Below are 25864 nucleotides of genomic sequence, written 5' to 3'. Positions count from 1 at the left end.
TGTGTGATTCATCTGCTTACCTAGACAGAGCGTGTTACAAATGTATTAGTCCACACTGAGATGTTGCACCTGAAAACTTCAGTGTTTTTTTGTTATTGTGGATTTTTGTGTGATTGATCAGCAGCTTTGAAGTTCAAAGGAAAGAATAGATGTTTTTTATTTTGTTTTTTTTTCTTTCAAACTAAAATCTGAACAGTGTTCATGCAGCTGCAAGTTTCTATCAGCTCTGAAACATTTAGAGGGAAAAAATGTTGAATATTTAAACGACTCAAGCTAAGACATTAATTTTTAAGTTTCAAGAATGGAGGCTTGCACTTTGACTGAGCCATTTTAACACCTAGATATATTACTATCCTGATTTACCACGTACATACTTCCTTCATCCCATCAACTTTGACCATCTTCCGTGCTGAGCTAAAGCCTCCCTAGCATGATGCAACCACTTCCGTGCTCAGAATGACACGGTGCTAGTGTTTAAATTTGAATATGTATTGAAATATATAGATAAAATGAAAGAAAAATGATAAAACATACAGATTTCGACTCCTTTGTGTTGATCCATCACATAAAAAAATCCCAATGAAATACATTAAAGTTTGTGTCTGTGAGATGACAAAGTGTGTAAACGGCTCAAAGGAAGTTAATATTTCTAATATTTCCGCCTGGTACTGTACCGACTCAAAAGCAGATGGCAGTAATCTTCAATCTAACATGTATTTACTGCTGCGGTTTACCCAGCCACTCATTCTCTCCCAAATACAATTGTTCTTTCTAATGCCCTCTGATAGAAATCCTATTAACCAATTAGCTCCCCTGCTCTTTTGTTTTTTTTTCTCTCTTCACAAATCCATAAAAAATTCCATTTGAGGAAACGAGCAGAGAAACAAAGAGAGAAAGTCACACAGAGAGAGGAAGTCACTGAAAGGGCAGGAACACTGCGCTGTAAAGGAGAACGGTAATGAAAGGCGGGTTAAAAATAGCCGGCACGAGCGTGTGATAACGCGTGGTGACGCGATCGAAGCACTCCCTCCATTTTTTTTATTTATTTATTTTTTTTTACCCTCCACCTGTGCTACCGGGAGGCGGTCGTGAGAGTTCCTCCCTGCTGTCCTAACGTAAGAGCCGGGGACGCCAAATGACGCTGCAGCAGCACTTTAAGCTGGGCCAGCTGAGCACCCCACCACCATCGCCGCCATCTCCACGAGCGCTGCAACTGCTGAACAAGCTGTCAGCTCCAGCAGCCGCTGGCGCTTTTTAAAGAATAATGCGGCTGTCAGAAGCCCTCGCGTCTCTCTGGGGCCGCAGAGGGAGGGAGCGGCGCTGCAGAGCCTCCACTCCTGGAGCAGCCGGAGCTGGGCCAGCGGCTCTGTCTACCTCCGCTCTCCAAATCAAAGTCTTTCTGCGATGCTCCGAGTTGGACATAGTTGCTCAGGTCCATATTGTATTACATCACAGTTGCTGTTGTGTAACCGTGTAGCTATGCCCGGTACTCAGACAGGCTTTATTAATTTAAGACCCACAAAAGTCAAACAAGCTCCTCCACTTGGCAAAAAAAGAGCAGCGTTTGTTGAAACTGCAAAAGCTTCACAGCATATGTAGCTGGATGAAAAGTAAAGGGGCGGTATTATGTAAAATTAGCCTTTTTTTGAGCTTTACATTATGGTATAATGTTATTCCCTCATCAAAAATATACATGGAGCGTTGCTGCAATTCTTTCATGCATGTTTGCGAAATCCTTGAATCACCCGTGGCAACCAATCACAGGCGCCCAGTGGCGCAAAAAGTGGGTATGCAGCGCATGCAACGCATAGGGGCGCTGCACCAGAGGGGGCGTCAAAACCCCGTCTGGAGGGGGCGACGCCCCGATGATGCCTTCGCATACACTTCACCGCGCCCTTACGCTCCTTCACCTCACGCACATGTAAATGTAAATGTAGCGAGTTTTACCTGTCTGGGGGGAGGGGGGGTAAACATACGGTCGCTCATACGGATAGAGCGACCGTATGTTTTCTACGCTCCTTCACCCTTACGTACCTTCCTTTGGGGGAGAGGGGGCGGGGCGCCGATTTATGTTTTCGCATCCACCTGAATAATATGTAGTTGCGCTCCTGCAGGCGCCTAGGCGCTTCATCTCACAAAGCTCCTCCTATTTCCAGAAAGCTCCACCCATTCATACAAAGCTCCGCCTACTGCTGAACTATTTCTCAGTCCATCGCTCTGAAGAACATTTGTAAACGGCTTAAAGGAGAAAGGTTGTTGTGATGACTTGCTGAAGCAGAGACAGAGTAGGAGTTTCTTAAAGAGACAGAGGCCCAAAATTGCTAAATTTTTTAAGGCATGTTTGAGTTATACATGCTCAAACATGCATAGCAACTGAAGTTCATAATTACTGTATTGTGCTATAACATGGTTCTACGTGCATGGAAAACACGTAAAAAGCAAATATCTTCCACAGCTGCATTTGTTGATTAGTCATCTTAAATTCACTGTGTGGAAAAATTACAATACCCAAAATGATTCCTGTGGCGTCCAATATTAGATAAGCTTTTCTGTTTCCAGTGGCATGCATTCACACTCTGCATGCCAATAACATACTTGGAGAGTCGGATGGACTTTTGCCTGTTTGATGACACCGACGGACGGATATGAAGGTAACAGACGGTTGGGAGAGGAGGGAGGCTGTTTTGATGCTGGGGGGGAAAAAAAAGAAAAAAAAAGAACATCACATGAAACTGTTGATTAATCATTTCAAATACCCTGCAGCCACAGTAGCACCATTCATTTTAATATCCCGGGCCAGTTTTAACTTTAGTCGGGTGTTTGTTGTTTACCAAAACAAACTGGAAATACCAACAGTCCTCGGGTCTTGTGCGGGATCCAACTGCTGATATTAGCAGCAGGTGTGGGGCAGGAGTGGGGCGTGTTTTTCCTGCCAAATTGCCACTCAGAGCTTAGAAAGAACAGCTGGTGCTGCGAACACCAGGATTCAACTCTGTTGACAGGCCTGTCAAACCGGGTTCAGGGTCTCAAACTTACTTTTGGTTTGCTTTGGGAAAAGCACAAGAATGACAAAAAAAATCTATTATGACATGTCCTTCTGTTTTGTCTTTCTTTTTCATGGTGCCGGTTTGTCCTGGAAATCATCTATGGCCACACATACAAGAGCTTCTCAATATGTTAGGATGCCATTGAAAATGTAATTTATTACAGTAATTGGATTAAAAAATTTCAATATATAGAGTTTGGTTTGACACAGAGACGTTTTTTAAGCATTTTTTGATTAAAAAAAAGTGTTAAAAATCTGTTTTTTAGAAAGTTAGGGTCTTACATAAATTAAATCCTAATCATAATTTTATGACTTGCCAGTTGCTGCATTTGTGACAAATAAACTACATTTTGGCTCTTTGTTAGCTGTAAGCCATAATCATCAAAAATAGAAACAGAAATCAGCACTTGAAATTAAATAAATTAACATTTGAATCATTTTATAATTAATTGAAATGCACCTGTACAGTTGGAAGCGCTTGTGTTCAACAGGAAGTCTGTAAGATTAAAAGGAAATAGTACCAAACTTGCTCTTTTCTCTCGTTTACACAGCTAACCAAACACAAACTCAAGCATTTATGTCCCTTTCTAGAAAGTTTTGAAAGGGTCAGTTCTGCAAATCTCATTTTAGAAAATACAGAGATGGATGAGGCTCACAGCCTTACTTTCCTGTAGACAAAATCAATACGACCCTTTTCTCTCGGGGCATCAATAGAGCAGTGAAACTATGTATTTATGGAGGTTTTTTCTCTGTGAAGTCCTACAGTCACTGCTCTAAAAGTCATGCATACTTTCCTGACCTGCTTCAGACCGGTATTTCAGCTCCTCTGCAGAACTTGTCAGAACATGTTCAGACAGGAGAACTCTGATTGGAGCCACAGTCAGACGTGTCCGGGCATGTTTGCAAGTCAAGTCCTTTATAAAGACCCTGTCTACTCTTCCCCCCTCTTTTCTTCTTTTTTGCAGTCAGAAACTTTGACCGCTCCTCAGTGAGGAGCCGCTCCTTCAGGAGACTGAACCGGGCGTTCAGCGTTCTGCGGAGGACCAAGAGCGGCACTGCGGTCAGCAACGAGACCTCCGAGGAGCGGGACAATGCCAGGAATTCCAGCGTGCCGCCAGAAGGTATGGAGCAGAAACTTTTTTTCATTTTTAAATCGTGATTCCTAAAATAAAGGGCCACTGGAGAGAGTTCCAGAGGGAGCAGGAAGTGCATGTGGCTCCAAATGTTTATATTTGCCATGTTCAATCAGCTGTGTGAGGAATGGTGACATGGCTTTGGGGCTTGGGTGCAACAGCAGAAGCATATGTTTCTTGAATAATTCAGCCACACGTTGCATAAAGGCCTCTGGTGCATCACCACAGAGGGATCAGAGCAGAGAGTGGCAGCCTGGGGCATTTTGCATAGTGATGGTATAGCCGAGGTCACTGGAGATGACGGGCCTCTCCACCGTCTGCTGTTCTTTTCCATCATCCGCCTCTTCACCAGCGTCCTCGCCAGCTGCGTTTCCGTCACAAACGTAGGCAGCAAAACTTTGCCGGTACTCTGCCAATGTCGCGGGGAACACCACGTGGCAATCGTGGCGTTTCCGTTAAATAAGAAACACAATTAAAATCACACGTAAATAAGTTTGTTCACTCGACGAGTCGTCAGAAAACATAGTCCTACGTCTTTTCCGTCAGTATTTTTTTTTCTTTTTGTTAATTGGCGATAAGAATAGAATATAGACTACACTGAAAATAAAATATACATTATAAATGATACATCGCCACCAAAATATGGGAGAAATAAGGGGAAATAATTGCAAGCTTAAATGCAATGTTCTGAAGGTTCGATAATGAGTAAAAGATAAAAAAGAAGTTTTGTTTTCTCCTGTAACAACAAAATAACAAAAAGTTTAACTTAGAAAACTTACAGTTTCAAATGTGTTCAATTTAGACCTCAGCTTTTGAATAAAGTAAAGGAATGTAAAAGTGGTCATACAGATAAATTAATATTTTTAGATGATTATCGATTTAAAGTATAAAAAGGCAAATTCAGAAAAACGCTCAAAAAACGTGTTTTTTGTTGGGGTTTTTTAAGAATCATCCTGTTTCTATTAACCAAATTTATTTTCGTAATTCTAATCTGCGCAATTTTAAAGTCAATGGAAACGCAGCTGGTGACCCTGCATCCCGTCATCCATCCCTCCACACCTTCTGACTGGAATCATCCTTGTAAAAGTAGCGAAGCGGGGCAGGCCACGCTCATGACACGCACATCTATAACCCTTCACACTGAAAAGAAAACAATATACAACGCAATATCCACAGCTCAGGCGTTTTCATGACAAAGTGGAAGAAATACAGTCAACCGTAATGGAGCGTTATGCAGAGTTAGAGGTGCAGCGCGGTGGGACCTGGAGAAGTAATATGGCATCACGCAAGAATGATGAATGACAAACGACTCCGGAGTAGATGATTCTCAAAGGCCATCGCCGAGGAGGCTGAGGACGGATTAAATATTCATCGAATGCTCCAGGAGAGAGATGCATAAACGCAAGAGTGATGTAGAGAAAGATTCGGTAAAAGATGGATCCAGATTTTGTTTTAAAAAAAAAAGGATATAAAAGATGTAAATAATTGCACTAAAATGTCCCCGTGCAAGCTGTAGAAATAATGAGATGGAGCGAGAAACTCAAACGGTGTGCGCTGGTGAGAAAGAAAGAGGTTACATAAGAGCTCCAGGGTCCCGGTGAGAGTGCTCTGCACCCCTGGAGCAATCTGCTGTGATAAAGACAAAATATTGACTCTGGAAAGGAGAAAGTGCAGCGCTGAGTGGAACGAACCGCCAAGGCTACTCCACTGGAGACGGAGACGGTCCACTGAGGGATACGAGGAGAGAGACATTTTTCAAATAAGATGAGGAATATGTCTCTGTTAGTGATTGGGCGAAGCCTCTGGCCAGAAGAGCGACCACAAAGACTCAAGGTTAGGATGCAGGGGAAAAGAAAGAGCCAGATGGAGGAGGCAAGTACATCTTCCAGATACATGCTGACTTTCCATCAATGTGTGTTGGAGTTGGTCATTACCATGGTTACAGCAGAAGATTATCTTTTTAGAAATTATTGGATGTTTTCACATTTTGCCATGTTACAACCACAAACTTGAATGTATTTGATAGGGATTGTAGGTTATAAACCTTTGGAGTTAAATTGGGGCCATGAAGTTTATTCTAAAGTAAAAACAAAATTGAAACTGCAAAAAAAAAATAAAGATTTGAAACTGAAAAATTATTCTGAAACTGAAAAAAGAAGATGTGAAACTGGAAAAAATGCTGAAAAAGTTTCAAGTTTTTATGGTCCCAAATTAGCTCTGTATAAACTAAACCAACATAAAGCGATGTAGTCACGTCTTAGAACAACTCAGCCAACGTCCAGGACGTGAACACAAAACAGAATTGGTGAAGATTTCAGGAACCAAGATGGCGTCTCGGGCCGGATGTTCAGACCTGGTAGAAAGTTCCAGAAAGTTCTCAGCTGTTCTTTCAGCAAACGCTGCACAGATGAGGTGTAAACACTGAAAATGAAAGCAAGCCACAACGCATCCTCCTCCTTTCAGTTCACAATAACAGCTGCGCCGCTTTTTAATTGACCACAAAAGAATACACCACTTCTGAATCATAAACTTTGGCTACTTTTGCAGTTTTTTTAAAAGTTTTTTTGCTCGTTTAAACTTATTCATTACTTGGGATCATTCAGCGGATAATCCCAAGTAATTATCCGCTGGATATCTGAAACGAAGGGTTTTCCCAAGCACGCAGTTCATACAGATGGACTGAATGTGAATAATGAAACAAACATCACACGGGACAATTAGCCACGGAAAAATTCTATTGGCTTGTACAAGTTTGCTGTAGTAGCCTGAGGGAGTGGAGACAGCTGGTTCCACGGCCGAACCTCTCCACCGTGGCCTGCTGCACGATCCCCTCTTTCCTCCACTGTTCCCTCTGTTTGATCTCTCTGTTTTCCCAAAATAAATTGAGACGTTTTCTTCTCCGTGTCCTCTCTCCGTCAGTGCTGGCTCTTCCCCAGCTCCATCACCTGATCCCTGACGGTGAGCTTACCAGCATTAAGATCACGCGACAGGATCCCTCGGACCCACTGGCCATCAGCATCGTTGGCGGCAACGAGACCCCTCTGGTTCGCATCCTCATCCAGGACATCTACAGGGAAGGGGTCATTGCTCGGGACGGCCGCCTGCTGCCCGGGGACATGATCCTGAAGGTACGAAAATGACACAAAAGCTGCGTTTCCATTAAAAATGTGCGCCAAACGTTTGATATTCCGCTAAAATAAAAAAAAAAATAAAATAAAAAAAAAATTTTTGCAAAGACTGTGTTTCCATTAAATAAGGAATCCACCTAAAGTCACATGTGAATAAGCTTGTTCACGTGATAATCATGGATGTAAACACTCACACGAGATATATTTATATTTCCACCATCAGAGAAGACGCTGTTGTTTTTAGGCGTTGGATTGGCAAGCAGTGGATACTTGGGAGTGGCTAGTATATCTAGTATATATTCTGTTTTCTGTAAATTTATGCTCGCGATTTTATGATTTTCAACCTGAGGTGAAGCCAAGAGGCCTTTTAAACACATTGCTGCTGTTTACAAACTGCAGTGTTGCATCAAAAGTGTTTCCGCTGCAGTTGGGCAAAGTACACCAATTTAGAAAAACCACCTCAAGCACAAAGAGGTGCTTGAGGTGACAGTTAACACCTCAAGCACCTTGAGGTGACAGTTAACACCTCAAGCACCTTGAGGTGACAGTTAAAAAAAATAGTATTTCGATCATGTTACTGTTAAGCAAATTTATTTCCCAATTTGCCAAATTTTAAGGTCAACGTAAGCGCAGCTCCCGAGAATCGAGTCGAGCTGTGAGTGGACCTTAACGATGTCCTTCCGTTTCCACTTCCAGGTCAACGGCATTGACATAAGCAACGTGCCTCACTACTTTGCCGTGACAACCCTGAGGCAGCCGTGCCAACTCCTGCGCCTGACCGTGCTCAGAGAGCAGCGGCACCGCTACCGTTCGCACTCGCACAGCCACGCTCACGGAGCCGGCGTCCACCAGGCTCTGGGCCCGCCCCACCATCCGATGAGAGACGACAGCGTTCACGTGGTGCTGAACAAGAACGCTCCGGACGAACAGCTGGGCATCAAGCTGGTGCGGCGAGCGGAGGAGCACGGGGTCTACATCTTCCACCTGCTGGAGGGAGGCCTGGCTGCGCGTGACGGACAGCTGTGCATAGGCGACCGCGTGCTGGCCATCAACGGGCACGATCTGCGCTACGGGGCACCGGAGCACGCCGCCTTGCTCATCCAGGTCAGTCAGGATGGACACCAAGGATTAGCTCTGTTTGGAAAGTTCACAGTTACGACTAGGGCTGAAACGATTAATCGTCATTAATCGGATGATAGGTTAATCACGATTAATTGTGATTAATTACTCACAATTAATTAATCGTGATTATTATTGAAAAATCAGACAACACAATTATAATTGTGATTCATGATTCAACAAGTAATTGTCATTAATCAATTAATGAAATAATTGGCAACTAATTTAGTCATCGATTAATCGTTAACTGGAGTATACAGAATAAAAAAAAAAGGCCATTTGCTGGAAGAACACCCTCAGAGTAGCTACTAAACCAAATCTGTAGGAAAAATATATTCACTTGCACTAAAGATGTTTTTTTTTTATCTTTGCCTGCAAATCTGTTCTACCAAGAGAACAACTCAAGTGACGTAGTTTTAGCTTCACCCGGTTCAAATGCTGTGAAAAAAATAAAATTCTTATTAAGCACCTTCTGCTATGCAATTATTATTGGTTAATAATCAAGTGTGTAACTAACGGAATGTCATCTTATTGCATTTTAGGCAATGAAATATTTATATTCTTATTTAAAAATAAGTTTAATTGTTTTTCTAATATTGTATAAAAAAGGTCTAAGTGGTTTTAAATGAAAAATCTGTAGAATGTACCTTTATCCTCCCCTGTGATTAACCTATTAATTGTCTAAATAATCTGTCAAATATTTGATCAACAGAACAATCGATTCCTGAAACAATCGATAGTTGCAGCTATAGCTGCGACACATTCCACCTAAACGTTGTTGCAGACCAGAACCAGCCTGTTCGTTCTCCGCCTCCCGGCGGTATTAAAGATAATTGCGGTGATTCAAGCTAATTGTGTCGAGCTGCGCTGTTGTGTCTGCCTTCGCTGCAGCTAATGCTGTTTAATTGTGGCAACTCCCCTGATGGACATGTGGGTTTTGGGTTGGGGGAGGGGGGGCAGGCGTGCGGCCGCCTCTGGTTCCTGGTTGATGCCAGCCAGTGATGGCGTGTGTTTGGTTAATGGCGGTTAATTACTGCGTGTTTACGGCTGACTGTGCAGGGTCTCTGGGCTCAGAGTTCCTGTCTGGGCCGTCTGACCGGCTCTTTCTGGGTCTCAACGGAGCCAAGATGGCCTCTCGGAGCGGCCACTTTCTGTCAGAGATTAAGAACTGGCAGGGAAGAAATTGAATTAGTCCAATTAGGGCAATAATGGTTTGGACTGGCTAATTCAGGGCTCAGCGGCAGAAATCTCTCTAGGAATACGAGAGCAGGGAGGCGGCTGGCTGCAGCCATCCAGCCTGTCTGACTGACAGGGAAAAGCCTCAGTCAGATAAAGAAGGTTTCGACGTTAAAGTCTATTTTCGAAATGTAACACAAAAATACGAAGCATATCTCCACTTCCAGAAATTCAAACATGAAGCCTGTTTGTTGGTCACTTCAGGCGAGCGAGCACAGTGTGCACTTCGTGGTGTCTCGTCAGATCTGCCTGCCCAACCCAGACATCCTACCAGAGGGGCCATGGGGCATGGACGGCCCCCCACCATACTCCCCTGTGGATATGGAGCAAACGCTGCTGGTGAGAAGCAAACACACACACACACACACACACACACACACATACTTGTATTAGGTGAAACGTGAGGACCATTTTTAGCGAGTGACTAGGTGGTTACGCGTGGGGACTCAACTTTCTAAATGAGCTAAAGACTCCATTTTAGGTTTGGATTTTTTTTAGGGACATTGGAACATGAAATATCATCTTTAACATAAAAATTTATAAAGTTTAGAAAATCAAAAATCTGTCAGGTTTTGGGTGCACGTGGGGACTTGTCCTTCACCAACTACCACCAGGTGGCACTGTGTAATTTTTGTGAACACAGTTTGTTAAATATGAGCAATCCTAGTTGTTTTAAGTCAATAAACTGCATTATATTAGATTTGTTTTTGTTTAATGTTATTTTAAGTTCCTGGTAACCTGCTTAAAGCCAACCATCAATATTGGACTGCATTTTCAGGTTGTATGTGAACCATTTTATTACACAATTTCCAGATATACGTAGTACAATTCAACATGGATATACATATATGAAATGGATTCATTGATTTGCATCCATAAACATTAACATACACACTTCCTCTTCTATGAAAGTATGCATACATACTTGGATTACAAAACTTGACTGCAGCTGTCTCAGAACTTCAAAACTGGCAGAAACTTCAAACAGATCCAGATACCAAAAAAGTCAACGCTTACCTTCTTTTGAAAGTCTCTCGTTTTAACGCATCTATGCGATTTTTCACATAGAATTTAACCCCTTGCCATGTCCTGTCCTTGAGGGCCACTGGTGAGGTTTCAATGCACTTCATACAGTCATGGCCAAAAGTTTTGAGAATGATTCAAATGTTAATTTTTACAAAGTCTACTGCTTCAGTTTTTATAATGGCAATTTGCATGTACTCCAGAATGTTATAAAGAGTGATCAGCTTAACAGCAATATTTGATTTTGGGTCCATGGCCTGGAAACTCCCCAGATCTTAATCCCATTGAAAACTTGTGGTCAATCATCAAGAGATGGGTGGACAAACAAAAACCTAGCAATTCTGACAAAATGCAAGCATTGATTGTGCAAGAATGGACTGCTATCAGTCAGGATTTAGTCCAGAAGTTGATTGAGAGCATGCCAGGGAGAATTGCAGAGGTTCTGAAGAAGAGGGGTCAACACTGCAAATACTAACTTGCTGCATTAACTCATTCTGTCAGTAAAAGCTTTTGTTACTCATAATATGATTGCAATTGTATTTCTGTATGTGATGAAAACATCTGACACATGAAAACCAGAGGGCAACAGTTAATGTGAAAATATAATATTTGTGTCATTCTCAAAACTTTTGGCCATGACTGTACACTGGGCTTTCTCAGGAACCTTTCCAGATTCAATACAGTCCATGAGCGTTTTCTCCACCGCCTGAATTTCTTCTTGGCTCCACTTGAGTCTCTTCTTTTGTGGTGGGCCTGAAAAATAATTAGGGGCACATAAGTGTTCTTCAATGAAAAAAGGTTTCAGTCTGTGTGACAGGGCAAGTTATAAAGCTATCACAAAAACATTTTTCAATCACAGCTGTAGTAAAGTATTTAATATTAAAGGGTCAGTTGTCAGCTGTAATAGTTGCCACTGATGAAGCTGACAACTAGTAATGAGTGAAAACATTAATCTCACCAGTCCTTAAAAAAGCATCAGCAGGTACCCTGCCAGCATGCCTAGGTGGGCCCCATGTGGGGGAAAGGAGGGCTGATATATGGGTCCCATATGGGTTTGTCTGCGGGTTCCACAATGGCCCGGCATGGGTTTGCCCATGTAGGGCCCATGTAGGGCCACAGCCCACATGGGCCCTACATGCCCTATATGGTGGTGGCCCACATGGGTTTGCCCATGTATGGCCCATGTGGGCTGTGGCCCTACATGGGCAAACCCATGTGGGGCCATCATGGAACCCGCGGACAAACCCACATGGTCTGCCCTCCTTTTCCCCACATGGGGCCCACCTAGGCATGCTGGCAGAGATGTGAATTATGGCATAAAAACAGAATCCGACGCTGAACAGTGAAAAATGAACACATGATGTGAAACATGATGATTAGGCAGCGCAGCAGGTGATGAGTGAAGATTACTGAGCATCAATAAATGATAAAATAAATCTAGAAACAGAAAAGAAACTAAAGTGGACATAGCAATAAACCAAGAGAGGACAATACTAATCAAAGGAAACTAAATGGAAATGAATGAAGAACAAAATGCAAGAATAAACTAAGAAACTAAAGTAAATACAGAGGAATAAACTGGTATGGCAAGGCCTTTCGAGCAATAATTAATACAGAGGACTGTATGGCAAGAATAAACAGACACTATTTCCAGATAAAAGGTAAAATAATATTGTTGAAGTGCCATGGGTTTGCTGAGACCATATCTAATATTGAGAATAAATATATCTTACAGACCATAACAGTAAATAACTTATCACTTATTTATGTTTTTAATTATATTTGATATATTTATTTCTTCAATATTATTTTTCATGTCAGTGTTAATGTCATGGTGGTGTTCAGTGACTCCATGACACTTTCAGTTTGACTCATTAGGATTTGATGAAGAACCAGATTTGTTCTTTGTAATTTCTGTTCAGTAAAACTATTAATCTATAATCAATAGACAGGTCTATATAAAGAAATAATCCATATTTCTGTCTCATATTTGTGTGGCATTAAAAGGAACTTTTGTTTTTCCACTAAAAGCTCTGGTTTGCACAGTAAATGCCATTTGGGTGAAATTTTATGGATGATGCTCTGATGTCCCATTCTCCTGAAGGCAGCACAGAGCTGCACCACAAGAAACTGACAAACACTGAACAGAAGAAGAGCTATGATTAATGTAGTTACAGTTCTATCCATGTTTTAATGCTGCAGAGTTCAGTTGGTTTGCAAATAGTCCAAAGTTTAAACTGGCATGTTGTTCATCTTTTATCTCCTCATTTTGTGGAATATTTAACAACTAGAAAATGGCACAAAATAATAATATTTTTTCCACTCTGATTGGCTGCTGTTAGGCCTACCGATGTTAACCTGAATGTTCATTGCATTTTTCTTAGACGCCTGTGAAAATAATTTCTATTCCCATGACTTTTTGTTCTCTGGGAAATTATTTCTGATGATAAATACAGAAACAAGCATAAACATCAAAACATCTACAATCATCAGTTAAAAAAAAGTGTGATACTATGATATTTATAGATAAACTTACAATCAGTTCTTGTGAGCTCAGGCACGCTCATGTCCCGTACTTCAGCTGGTGTTGGACCAAGGATGACGGTATCGTCGCTCTCATCGGATGACTGTTTCAACTCCTAAAAATTGACAAGTTTAACAGTAAAATGCCTAAATTAGCTGTTACAACTTAATACAGAGCTACAGAGTCAACTTCAACTTCATGAAGGTATTTAGAAATCCCAAATATGTCACATATTAACAGCATCAAAAGTGTACAGGCTCCATCAGATTACACTGGAGATTCTGCATTTCATGGTGCATAATATGAAAACACAGCACTTAACAGAGGGGGTGGGAGGACAAATAAAGCAAAAGCCTTACTTATATATTTAATACTAACCATGAAGTGATCCACCCAGATCTGTCACAAATACACCAAAAGCTAATATTCTGCTGTGTCCAAATTTGACAGTTAAAAATCAGACACCCACACAGGAGTTAGGTACTGACCGCAGCAAATTACATTTGGACTATGATATCCATTTTCACCTAATCTGACCTATTAACTGTAGGTTAAATGACACAAACTATGCACATTGATTTTATACTTCAACATGCAGGGTTTCCCCCAGAAAACTTGCTAAGCCCGGTGGTCGGGTGCCCAGGTGGTCCACCGTGTTTTTTGTATTAAAAGATGTTAAGTTGACAATAAAAGTAAAAATATCACTGGGTAATTATGTTATGGGAAAACATCATCATTGAACTGCTATATAAACCCACAACTAGTCTTAAAAACAACTAATCAAAAAATACAATTAAAATGAATATCAATTCTGTCCACTTCTGTTAAATCCAAATTAAGTCAGCAGCTCCATTGGGCCCCCAGAGCTTCAGGGGCCCCATAAAAGCTAATATTTTAACACAGACCACCATTTGTTTATTGAGATTATCATTGCTGCTAAATTTGACATAATGGTTTCAGCATACATAAATTAAAAGGCTTTAAATTATTTGACATTTATATGCAAGACAGTGGTTCTTAACCTTTTTTGAGGTACCAAACCCACCAGTTTCATATGCGCATTCACTGAACCCTCCTGCAGTGATAAATAAAATATGATTTCCCCAACTAGAAGAACAACTAAAGGAACAACTAGACTGTTACTAAATAAAATTAGCAAAGCTATAAGAAGTCAATAACAGATGAATGTATAAAGGAAAGCAGTTGAACTGGGTCCTACCAAAACATCTCCCGCTGTCAGAGATGACAACACAAATCTTTATTTCTTTGGATATTTAGAAACAACTGGCATTTGAAATAAAATAACTGCAGGAAAGATGTGTTGAGCCTTTTCTTTGTTTAAGAAAAACCTGACTGTGTACTCTTAAATCAAACATTAACTGATATTGTGTTAGCTTCTTCTAATCTAGGCAATTAAAATCAGGTAAATCCTCTTTCACACCTCCAGGGGCAGATCTACTGGGGTGGCATGGGGAGGCAGTTGCCACCCCATGTTTTTGTTTTTTGACAGATTTCTGCTTGTCCTGCATTGGGATAAAATTATTTTCTGGACACAATGATTTTCTGGACACAATGAGTCACAAAGCGATTAGTCCAATCCAGTAATACAAATCAATTAGTAGCAGTATGAAATACATAAAAATAATTAACTATACTATATTAAGAAATTTTATTTAATCCTCAGTGCTACATGAAGCTCATTTTGAAACAATGCAAGTTAAAAACAGATTAAGTCCAATGTTAGGTCTGTGTAAGCCAAATGTGAGAGTGAGACATATCTATCTATTAGAGGTGTGCCGATCAATCGGCCATCGATCATAATCGGCCGATTTCCGTGAAAAAGTGTATGATCGGTGATCGCCGATCACGGTATTGGCACATCTCTATCTAGATTCATACTTAGATACTGGCATATGCTGCCACCCCTGAAAAAATCCCTGCCCTCCTCTTGTCACCCCATAAATATTTTGCTAGATCCGCCCCTGCACACCTCCCTTCTCTTACCTGTGCGGTTATGCACAGGTTACATTAATTTAGCTGAAACAGTTATGCAAAAACAATTTAAAAGTGGGAAAAACACTGTGGGCTAATGCATCTTTCCCTGAGATAATTCACCTTTTAAACTGGAACAGCCGTCACTCCCATCACTGGATCTGCATCTCTGGTTGGGATTTTCCTGGAAAACCCCCCCCCCCAAACATTCAATGATTATAAATGTGTCAAAGCCCTGAAATTCATTTTAACAAAGCAGATTCACTCTCTTCCCCTCAACTAAAGTTATGATGCTGAAGTTAGTTTCTAATTCACAGCTCTTCCCCAAATATCCCAACCTTTATTATTCTAAAGAGAATGTAGTCTGGTGTAATGTGCCCTGAAGGCCCCCCTCCCAGCAGAATCAACCTTTACCCACAAGGTATCCATTTACTTCAGCCTCGTGTTTTAGATCCTCATGTCTATCGTCTCTCCATTCAAAACACATGCAAAAAAGCAAAAACCCTCTTCAATCACACAAGCAGGGTGACTGAAAATAGTGCATATTTCATTATTTCTGCTTTATGAGGTTTGCAATTTGCTAACTTAGCTTTTTATATTTTGCATTTGAGTTATTTTTTGAGCAGTCATATTTTAATAACATATTTTTTAGGTTATCACTTTTATTTTTCTTGTAAGACTGCACATCAATAAATTGAAAATAAAACATGCATGTTTCTTATTAGCTGTACTAGGCTAATGTAAGCTAGCCATCCAAGTGAAGCACAATTGAAACAGTTTTTACAGATCAACACGTTTAAACAGCATTTAAAAGTATATCTGACCGAGTGATATAATGGATAAAAACTAGGAGTCCATTAAGATAACTATAATCTTACCATTTTTTTAGCTCATTCCTCGTCATATGTCGCTCCTCATTCCTCGGATGTGTTAGCATGAATCCCCTCCTTCGGTGTGCAGTAGTCAAAAAGGAGCGCTTGATTTCTCCTCCGGCACACGCCGGAGTTTCTGCTTGGTTGCAAAAAGCATTGAGCTGAGGTTGACGGCCCAGCCCTGTGTTAATAACTAATGACACCTTAACTTTGGCGTCACAACTTTCCCGCGCCATCAATTAAGTTTTAAAACTATGAAATTAATAAGTTACATTTTATTATCTCCCACAGTAATGCTTCAGGAGACAAAATTATTCTTTGTAATGGAAATTTTGTAGGTTCAACACCAGTCAATTCTGCAAAGTTTGAGAGCAAGTTATGGAGGAATGTTGAGGGGGGATGGGCATGGGTGAGGTGGGGACGTCAAATCTCAGGAAGTGTGTGAGATGGCAGCCATTACAGAGAGACTGGGGATAGAGGCTATAGCATATCAGAAAAACAAGATGTGGAAAAATAAATATATAAATTAGGAAAGTTGAAAGAAAGTGACTGAAGAAATGTGAGCCAGTCAACTTGTTTGATTAGCATACTGATTTTGTTATTTTCCCACCGTTCTTTATCTTCAACCAAGCATGTTGAGGGGGATGGGCATGGGTGAGGTGGGGACGTCAAATCTCAGGAAGTGTGTGAGATGGCAGCCATTACAGAGAGACTGGGGATAGAGGCTATAGCATATCAGAAAAACAGGATGTGGAAAAATAAATATATAAATTAGGAAAGTTGAAAGAAAGTGAAGAAATGTGAGGTGGTCAACCTGTTTGATTAGCATACTGATTTTTTTTATTCTCCAACCATTCTTTATCTTCAACCAAGCATGTTGAGGGGGGATGGGCATGGGTGAGATGGGGACGTCAAATCTCAGGAAGTGTGTGAGATGGCAGCCATTACAGAGAAACTGGGTAGATGGCTATAGTACATAAGAAAAACTATATGAGGAAATGTGAGCCAGTCAACCTGCTTGAGTTGCATGCGGATTCTTTATTTCTCTTCTCCCACCATTCTTTATTGTCAACCAAGCATTTTCCTTAAAAAGTTCAAACATGCTATACTTTATAGTTCAGCATGTTTCCCTCCAGGCCATGGAGGGAATGTTGAGGGGGGATGGGCATGGGTGAGGTGGGGACGTCAAATTTCAGGATGTGTGTGAGATGGCAGCCATTACAGAGAAATTGGGTGGAGGCCTATTGTAGATAAGGAAAACTATATGTGGATAAATATGTGGATAAGATTATACTATTATACTATTATTATACTACTATATATTACTATTATTATACTACATGTGGATAAATATGTGGATAAGATTTTTATTTCTGTTAAATTTTGTATGGGTAAGTCACTTAAAATGATGGACAACACTGCATAACCTTTACATAAAACAAAGAGCAAATAAAGGATTGTGTTCAGCAGAAAGCTTCTGCACTTAATGCACCTAATACTGTCATTTCTACTAAGCAGGCCTAAACATGACCTGTTTGACTTGACTAATGAACATGGAGTGAAATACTTTCTCTTTAGGAATTATTCAATTAGTTTTAATTCAATTTCCAGACATAGAACTGCTATGTTTACCATTTTATTAAGATTCCTGTTTCTTTCAGTCATACCATTCCCCTAGCACACAATGGGATAGAACAGTACCCCATTCCTAGAACTGTTTGATAGAACGTCAGACTTGTCGCATGAAGAATCAGAATCACTTTTATTGCTATTGCTAGTATACAGGGTCATGTGTTAGGAAATTGCTTTGATATATTGATGCAAAATATGACTAAAAAGTAAAAATATGTATGCATGTGCAGAATAGCAGGTAGATAAAGTGGCAGTGTTATGCAACATTCAATTATCTATTGTTAACAGTCTAATGGCTGAGGTAAAGAAGCTGTTCTTGAGAAGTGTTAGTTGCAATCCAACCTGCACGACCTACATCCCTGAAGTACAGGTCATGTAAATGTTGGAGGTTGCACCCAATCACCTTTTCATCAGTATGCATGATGTGTTGTAATCTAGGTTTGTCCTTGGTTGTGGTTCCATTGTACCCAGTGACAGAGGTGGTGAGGACGGACTTGATGATGGCTGTGTTAAACTGCACCAACACTCAATTGGCAGTTTGAGTTCTCTCAGCTGCCATAGCTAGAACAACTTGTTCTGGGCCTTTATGATAAAGGAGCTGATGGTTGGCTCCCACTTGAAGTCCTGGATGATGGTGATGTCCAGGAAGCAGAATGAGTCCAAATTGGAGATAGAAAGGACTCTGAGAGGGGATGATGGGTCTGTGACTTTCCTAAGTCCATCATTAACTCCACTGTCTTCTGGGTATTGAGCTTGAAGTAGCTGCACCAAGCCACCACCTCTAGTGTGACCCTTTTTTATTTTAGTTTCCAACTCCTTTATCCATGGAGGGTATTCTCTCTGTGTTATGGCCACTCTTCCATCACAAAGGTCCAGAAAACAAAAATGCCAGAGTAGTCCTTCAGGAGAAGGTTTTTGACTCACTCAAAAACAATAAAAAGCACTCACGGAGACTTTTCCTGTGTCAAAGGAGTTTCTTTTACTTATAAAAATAACAAAAAATAATCTCCGAGTTGACTTCAAATAAAACGTTAATTTGCGGTACAAAAACTCTGTTTCACTCCTCACTCCTTCACCCAACAATCAGATCAGCCCCAACAGCTGCTTCTGCCTGTTAATCACTGCAGGAGGAGGGTCTAAGCAAAACAAATAAATACATACATAAATAAATAAATAAATATACAACAATAGAGGTACAATACAACTGGAGGTGGGGCACAATGGCGAGCGCCTGGTGGCCGGGCTTTTACCCACGGAGCCCGGCCGGGCTCAGCCCGAAGAGGAGACGTGGGTCCCCCTTCCAATGGGCTCACCACCTGTCGGAGGGGCCAAAGGGGTCGGGTACAATGTGTAATGGGCGGCGGCCGAAGGAGGGGACCCTGGCGGTCTGATCCTCGGCTGCAGAAGCTGGCTCTTGGGACGTGGAACGTCACTTCTCTGGTGGGGAAGGAACAGGTGCCAGTGTGCGAGGCTGAGAGGTTCTGGGTAGAACCTCTCAGCTTGAAGTAGCTGAGAGGTTACTCGAAAGGGTAGCCTCCTTCCGCCTACGGGTGGGGGTAAGAGTTCTGACTGTTGTATGTGCTTATGGGCCGAACAACAGTTCAGATTACCCACCCTTCTTGGAGTCCTTAGAGGGGGTACTGGAGAGTGCCCCTCCTGGGGACTCCCTTGTTCTGCTGGGGGACTTCAACGCTCACGTGGGCAATGACGGTGAGACCTGGAGGGGCGTGGTTGGGAGGAACGGCCCCCCCAATCTGAACTTGAGTGGTGTTCTGTTATTGGACTTCTGTGCTCGTCACGGATTGTCCATCATGAACACCATGTTAAAGCATAAGGGTGTCCATATGTGCACTTGGCACCAGGACACCCTAGGCCGCAGGTTGGATGATCGATTTTGTCGTCGTTTCATCGGATCTGCGGCCGTATGTCTTGGACACTCGGGTGAAGAGAGGTGCGGAGCTGTCCACTGACCACTACCTGGTGGTGAGTTGGCTCCGGTGGTGGGGGAGGAAGCCGGTCAGATCTGGCAGGCCCAAACGTGTAGTGAGGGTCTGCTGGGAACGTCTGGCGGAGTCCCCTGTGAGACGGAGCTTTAACTCTCATCTCTGGCAGAACTTCGAACACGTTCCGGGGGAGGTAGGGGACATTGAGTCTGAGTGGACCATGTTCCGTGCCTCAATTGCCGAGGCGGCTTATCGGAGCTGTGGCCGCAAAGGTTGTTGGTGCCTGTCGCAGCGGCAACCCTCGAACCCGTTGGTGGACGCCTTCGGTGAGCGATGCTGTCAAGGAGTCCTATCGGGCCTTTTTGGCCTGTGGGACTCCAGAAGCAGCTGATGGGTACTGGCGGGTGAAGTGGCATGTGGCTCAGGTGGTCGCTGAGGCAAAAACTTGGGCATGGGAGGAGTTTGGAGAGGCCATGGAGAAAGACTTCCGTACGGCTTCGAGGCGATTCTGGTCCACCATCCGGCGTCTCAGGAGGGGGAAGCAGTGCAGCACCAACACTGTTTATAGTGGGGGCGGTGTGCTGCTGACCCCGTCCCATCAACTCGGGCCGTGGGCCGTTGGGCGGAATACTTCGAAGACCTCCTCAATCCCACCAACATGCCTTCTGTTGAGGAAGCTGAGCCTGGGGACTCTGGGTCGGGCTCTCCAATCTCTGGGGACGAGGTCGCCGAGGTGGTCAAAAAGCTCCTCGGTGGCAGGGCCCCGGGGGTGGATGAGATCCGCCCGGAGTTCCTTAAGGCTCTGGATGTTGTAGGGTTGTGTTGGCTCACGCGTCTCTGCAATATCGCATGGACATCGGGGGCAGTTCCCCTGGATGGGCAGACTGGGGTGGTGGTCCCCCTGTTCAAAAAGGGGGACTGGAGGGTGTGCTCCAATTACAGAGGGGTCACACTCTTAAGCCTCCCTGGTAAGGTCTATTCAGGGGTTCTGGAGAGGAGGGTCCGTCGGATAGTCGAACCACGGATTCAGGAAGAGCAGTGTGGTTTTCGTCCTGGTCGTGGAACACTGGACCAGCTCTACACCCTCAGTAGGGTCCTGGAGGGTTCTCTGTTGCCACTGATCAGAGGCAAACAATCTACATAAGTTACTTTTAATGGTTTTGATAACCTCATCAGAATAATGTTTCTGGTTGTCGGCAGCAGTGATACTGAACCAAAGAGGTGAAATTTTATCCTGTAAACCTCAAGAGGTTTACTAATGTCCCCTTCTGGCCACCACAGAAACCTCAGAAAGTCCCTGTCCTTTTCATCAACATAAACTTGATAAAACATTGCCTCAATGTCTGCCATAACAGTGATTGCTTCTTGGCGAAACCTTAACAGTACCCCAATCAGGGTGTTTGTTAAATCAGGACCTTGGAGATGTTTCTTGTTCAGAGAGGTTCCTTGAAATGAGGATGTGCAGTCAAACACCACCCTCAGTATGTTCTTTCGCTTATGGTAAACGCCATGATGCGGAATGTGCCAGACATGTCCATTCTCCCTAGTGACTTTGGTGCTGCTTGGCTGAAATATGTGGAATTTAGAGCCAAATGAATGGCAATGGCTTGCTATATTGTGTGGGCATGGGGAAGTCACCTTCCAGTGTAAACTTGTTGAGCTTTAAAGCAAGTAAGACCAATTTTTCTGGTATCTGCCTCAGTATCATCTTGATTAGATCAAGGGAGTCAGAAATGGAACTTTCAAAGGAAAAAAACAGACTTCTTGTTCTGATAGGGTGTGCATTTATGTCATCATATGACCAAATAGTATCATTTGGCATACCACATGGATCACTCATTGTTTGGTATAAATCAGTCTTTCTTTAAGAAAGTTATAGATTTTCCAAATTTATGGTATGAAGCTCAAAGTTAAGGCCTGGCCATGCCCCTTTAACATCCACAAAAACAAAAAAAAATTGATAATCATTACTCCCCAACACCTTAATGCAGTGGTTCTTAATCTTTTTTGAGGTACCAAATCCATCAAATTCATATGCGCACTCGCTGAACCCTTATGTAGTGATAAACAAAATTATTTTTTTCAAAATTCAAGACATAGGGGGTGACCCAATTAGAGTCTATTTGGGTCACCCCAAGATCACTAAGTCTTCTTCAAAGGTAGAGTCTCTGATAACAGTTCTTCAAAATATAGTCAGTGTTTTCAGTTGAGCTGACTGTCCAGGAACGACCCAAGGTATTTAAAATTTGCCACAATTTCAACAGGTTGACCATCGAGAGAAACTGGATCCACTTTAAGGTCTTGTTTAGATCAAATAATTAGCTCTACATTCTTAAGAGAATGAAAAATTAATAATAAATAAAGACTTTGCAGTATTCTGATTTAGTAATGTAATCCTTCTAGTGCAGGCTCCCAATCTGCCTCTGCGCGAAAGAACGCACACCTTTAATATGTCCTGAGACGCAGGCGGAGTGTCAGGGTCAGACATTGTTAATGATCACACAATCCCTTCACTTTCAAATAAGTTCATCCATAAACATCCTTTTTTGTTGCAATTCTTTTCCAAAATCCACAACTTTGCTTTCTGTGGCGATTGATTGTTTCTCTGCAGCGCAGCTGCACTTTCATTCATAAACTCAATCAGCTGATTTTACTCACTGCCCGCTGGCTGCTTTCTTTGTTCTTCTGTGAGTGATCGGCTGGATCCCACAACTTTGTGCTTTTCTTCAAGTCGTCGGTGAAGGTTTTTGTACTTGTTATGGCCACTCTTGCATCACAAAGGTCCAGAAAACAAAAATACCAGAGTAGTCCCTCAGGAGGAGGTTTTCGACTCATTCAAAAACAATAAAAAGCACTTGGGGAGACTTTTCCTGTTTCAAAGGAGTTTCTTTTGCTTATAAAAATAACAAAAAATAATCTCTGAGTTGACTTAAAATAAAACGTTAATTTGCGGTACAAAAACAATTTCACTCCTCACTCCTTCACCCAATAATCAGATCAGCTCCAACAGCTGCTTCTGCCTGTTAATCACTGCAGGAGGCTGACTGAGTAATTATGTTACCACCCCCATGCCACTAGAGGCAGTAGCAACCCCGAAAAGAATTTGGTACAGAATTTGGTAAAAACTGTGAGCTTTGCTGAAGTAAGAAAAGACACAAGTTCAAATTCATGCTGAGAAGTGGAGCTTCTTCAATCAGTGCGGCAGAGGCTCCACTGAACCCCTGAGACCGACTGATCAAACCCCTGGGGTTCGAATGAACTCACGTTAAGAACCACTGCCTTAATGTCATATTGACCAAATTTGAAGATAGCTCAGAATCTGTAGGAGTTTGTTGAAGTTCGACATGTATGAAAAGTCAAAAATGCCAAAAAATTTGACCCAAAATGGCAACATTTCCTCCAAAAGGCTTTTTTTCTTGTTTCAGTGGGTCCTACCGATGTACCAAATTTCAGCTCTTTACTATTTGCCAGTTAACTTGAGTTTCAATAGTGTGTGTGCGCTTAGCTTCTCAAAGCTAAGAGCGCAGCTTTGAGCTAAGCTGCTTATTTAATATTTATAATAATAAATAATAAATTTATTTATTACAATAAATTTATTATTATTTATTGTAATAAATTTTATTTAATTTATTGCAATAAATTAAATAAAAAAGTAAATACTGGTAAACTTCACTTTAAATTGCAATAAAATAAATTAAATGAAAAATACTCCATTAATCCCACAATGTAAAAAAATAAGTTAAAAATATTACATTTTTACAGTTAAAGTTTAATTTCACCGATAAATTGCAAAACCTCTGACCGACCAATAGAGGGAGCTAGAGAGTGAGCAGATGGTGACGCACTGTTCCGGAACACCTAGCCTAATGGGGACTGCAATAATCTGTGTGACCACTAGGGGCGGTTCCCTTATACACACACACACATTTTGTCTTGGAATGGAATTCGTGGGGACTTCCTGGAAAACTTCACCAGGCATGTTTATACACCATTTTCTACTTGAAAATGGGGTTGTGCCGGTGGGGACCTCAAATTTGGTCCCCACGTGTCATCAGGTCCCCACGTGTATGCACAGAGTCAGGCTGAAGTCCCCACGCGGCAGGTAAAACAAGTACACACACACACACACACACACACACACACACACACACACATATATACAGAGACATGTAGATATATATGTGCAGGAGATAGGAGCACTACTGAATACACAGAGAAAACCTTTGTTCCTTTTATAAACTCTCCCTTTCAGGTGCAAATGATCCATGCAGCCGTTCTTCTCCCTTCAAAGTCAAGCATGTCATTCAAAGAGGGCAGCGAGAGCGTCTTCTATCCTCACAGATTTGCAGCGTACATATCAGCCATGTTTTTTTTTTCTTTTTTTTTTTCTGACAGCTACCTAAAGATTCCTATCTGTTCTCTTCCCGTAGTTTGATATAAACCAAGGTGATAGCGGTGCAGACTCATAGTCTTCTACCTTCATTATTGTCGCTCTCGCTGAATGGAGCTTTTTTTTTTTTTTTTTTAATAGACAGTATCGAGCCAGAAATTACAATGAGTTTAACCTCTGCAGAGAATTTTGCCAAGAAAAATGCAGGATATGATTTTCATTTGTCTCTTTCAGTGCACGTCTTTAAATTACGGCAAAAAGACGTTTCGGAGCTGGATGGGGCGGGACCGTTTGGGTTTGAAATAAAGGATCAAAATTCAAAGTATAAACTACTGAGCATCATAGAACAGAGGCTAAACTGAGGGGTCGTACTATCTTTTAACACTTTTAAGAACATTAGTAGAACTCTGATTGCCTGGGTTTTTATCAAGTCGTCATTTGCACAGAACACTGTAGCTTTTCCTAGGAACTCTTAAAAAGTGTCTTTAGTCGAGGGAAAGAAGATCTTGCGGAGATGTGAGCTTATAGTTTAAATAAACACTCAGAAACATTTCTCTAAATTGCAGCGATGGCTTTTTCCAGGAAAGGGTTGAACAGAGAAACATTCAGTCACTCAGGTGAAACTTGGAACCATGGAAAAAAGAAAAAAACAAAATAAAGAACACAAAGTCCCTGGCCATTATGTTCAGCCATTATGTCCCTGAACATAATGGCTGAGTGTAGAGGAGCAAAATCTTTGCTTTGGTCTCCATGAACTCAGAGGACAGAGGAGATGTGGTTCAGACACAAAACGGTGACATGATTCAACCGTCGTCGTCTCACTGCGCTGTGGTTAGATTTAAAGAAAGACAAGAAACCAAAGGAGCTGATGCTTATAAATGAACCTTACAGGTGATTAAATGAACCAGCGCTCTCTGCCTTTCAAAATCAGTTTGTCATGTTTCTAAAAATGAGTGTACGTTTTTATGTGCGCTGAACTGAATATAGGAAACATTAATTTACCTCCAACTATGACTGCGTCCCCTGTGGACGCCCCCCTCTCTCTCCCCTCTCTGAAATTAGTTCCCGCGCCTCGACTGTAAATTTGTCAATAAGACCAGCAGCCTATCATAAAAAATAAAAAAAAGCTACACGGACTCTGTTAGGATGTGACAACCTTTAGAGCTCACTAGACACCATTACCGTTCATTAAAAAGCTGCCGCTCAGGAGGGCAGAGCACATGACTCACACTCAGCGCGGTGCGTAGGAGGCCTCTGATTACGGACGCTTTAAGCACAGCTTGAGTCAGTGCTGAGCCCTCGGGTCGACAGCGAGAGCTCTGCTGCGAACGCGTGTGAACGCGGCACGTTAGCGTAGCGGCACAGGCTCCCAGCCCGTCGACCCCGACGCGCCCATGTGCCGTTCATTACCTGTCCCGGACATGAGTGAGGAGGCTCTCGAATCAGCTACGCTGCTTATCGCCGTACATCATTCCACGGCGGTTACGCTAATGAGGTCGTTCATCATTTATCTAACGCCAAAGAGCGCGTTGTTGGAGTGGGCCCCGTCTCGCGGAGCACCGTGGATGGAACCCAGATGACTTTTGGGCGTTTGAGAAAGCAGCTGCTATTTTTGTTATTATTATTATGCAAATGTGCTCCTCCGAGTTTTAATTGGAACACGCAGTTTGAATAAGGTGTCCTTGGTGTTCGTTAGCTCCTCGTCTGCTTTTGCTTTATTGTCTCCATCACAAAAAGAAGAACATGTGCTGAAGGAGAAGAGACGCTTAAGACATCACAGTGACAGCACGCCGTGTTCCTACAGTCTGAAGAAATGCTTCATTCAT

The 25864-nt window shown here is 42.1% G+C and overlaps 1 protein-coding gene and 1 long non-coding RNA gene across 3 annotated transcripts in view; one reads left to right on the top strand and one right to left on the bottom strand.

Moving 5' to 3' along the window:
- lnx1 (ligand of numb-protein X 1) overlaps positions 1–25864 on the top strand; it is a 63111-nt gene that overhangs the window by 31496 nt on the left and 5751 nt on the right. For both annotated transcript variants that reach the window (XM_088005171.1, XM_014997824.2), the window contains exons 4-7: positions 4012–4167; positions 7099–7307; positions 8004–8411; positions 9867–10001. In XM_088005171.1, the coding sequence (XP_087861297.1) occupies positions 4012–4167; positions 7099–7307; positions 8004–8411; positions 9867–10001 (908 nt within the window). The remainder of the gene's footprint in view (positions 1–4011; positions 4168–7098; positions 7308–8003; positions 8412–9866; positions 10002–25864) is intronic.
- LOC148160027 (uncharacterized) lies at positions 10434–16157 on the bottom strand. The gene is made up of 3 exons (XR_015762728.1): positions 15325–16157; positions 13222–13324; positions 10434–11438 (listed from the first exon to the last, which is right to left on the bottom strand). It is a non-coding gene; the product is annotated as an uncharacterized LOC148160027 (long non-coding RNA).

The sequence above is a fragment of the Poecilia mexicana genome, unplaced genomic scaffold (genome assembly GCF_051168715.1).
Source record: "Poecilia mexicana isolate PSO_F unplaced genomic scaffold, ASM5116871v1 scaffold_4, whole genome shotgun sequence".
NCBI lineage: Eukaryota > Metazoa > Chordata > Actinopteri > Cyprinodontiformes > Poeciliidae > Poecilia > Poecilia mexicana.
The sequence above is the reverse complement of the archived record's forward strand: the minus strand, read 5'-3'. Positions and strand labels throughout refer to the sequence as shown.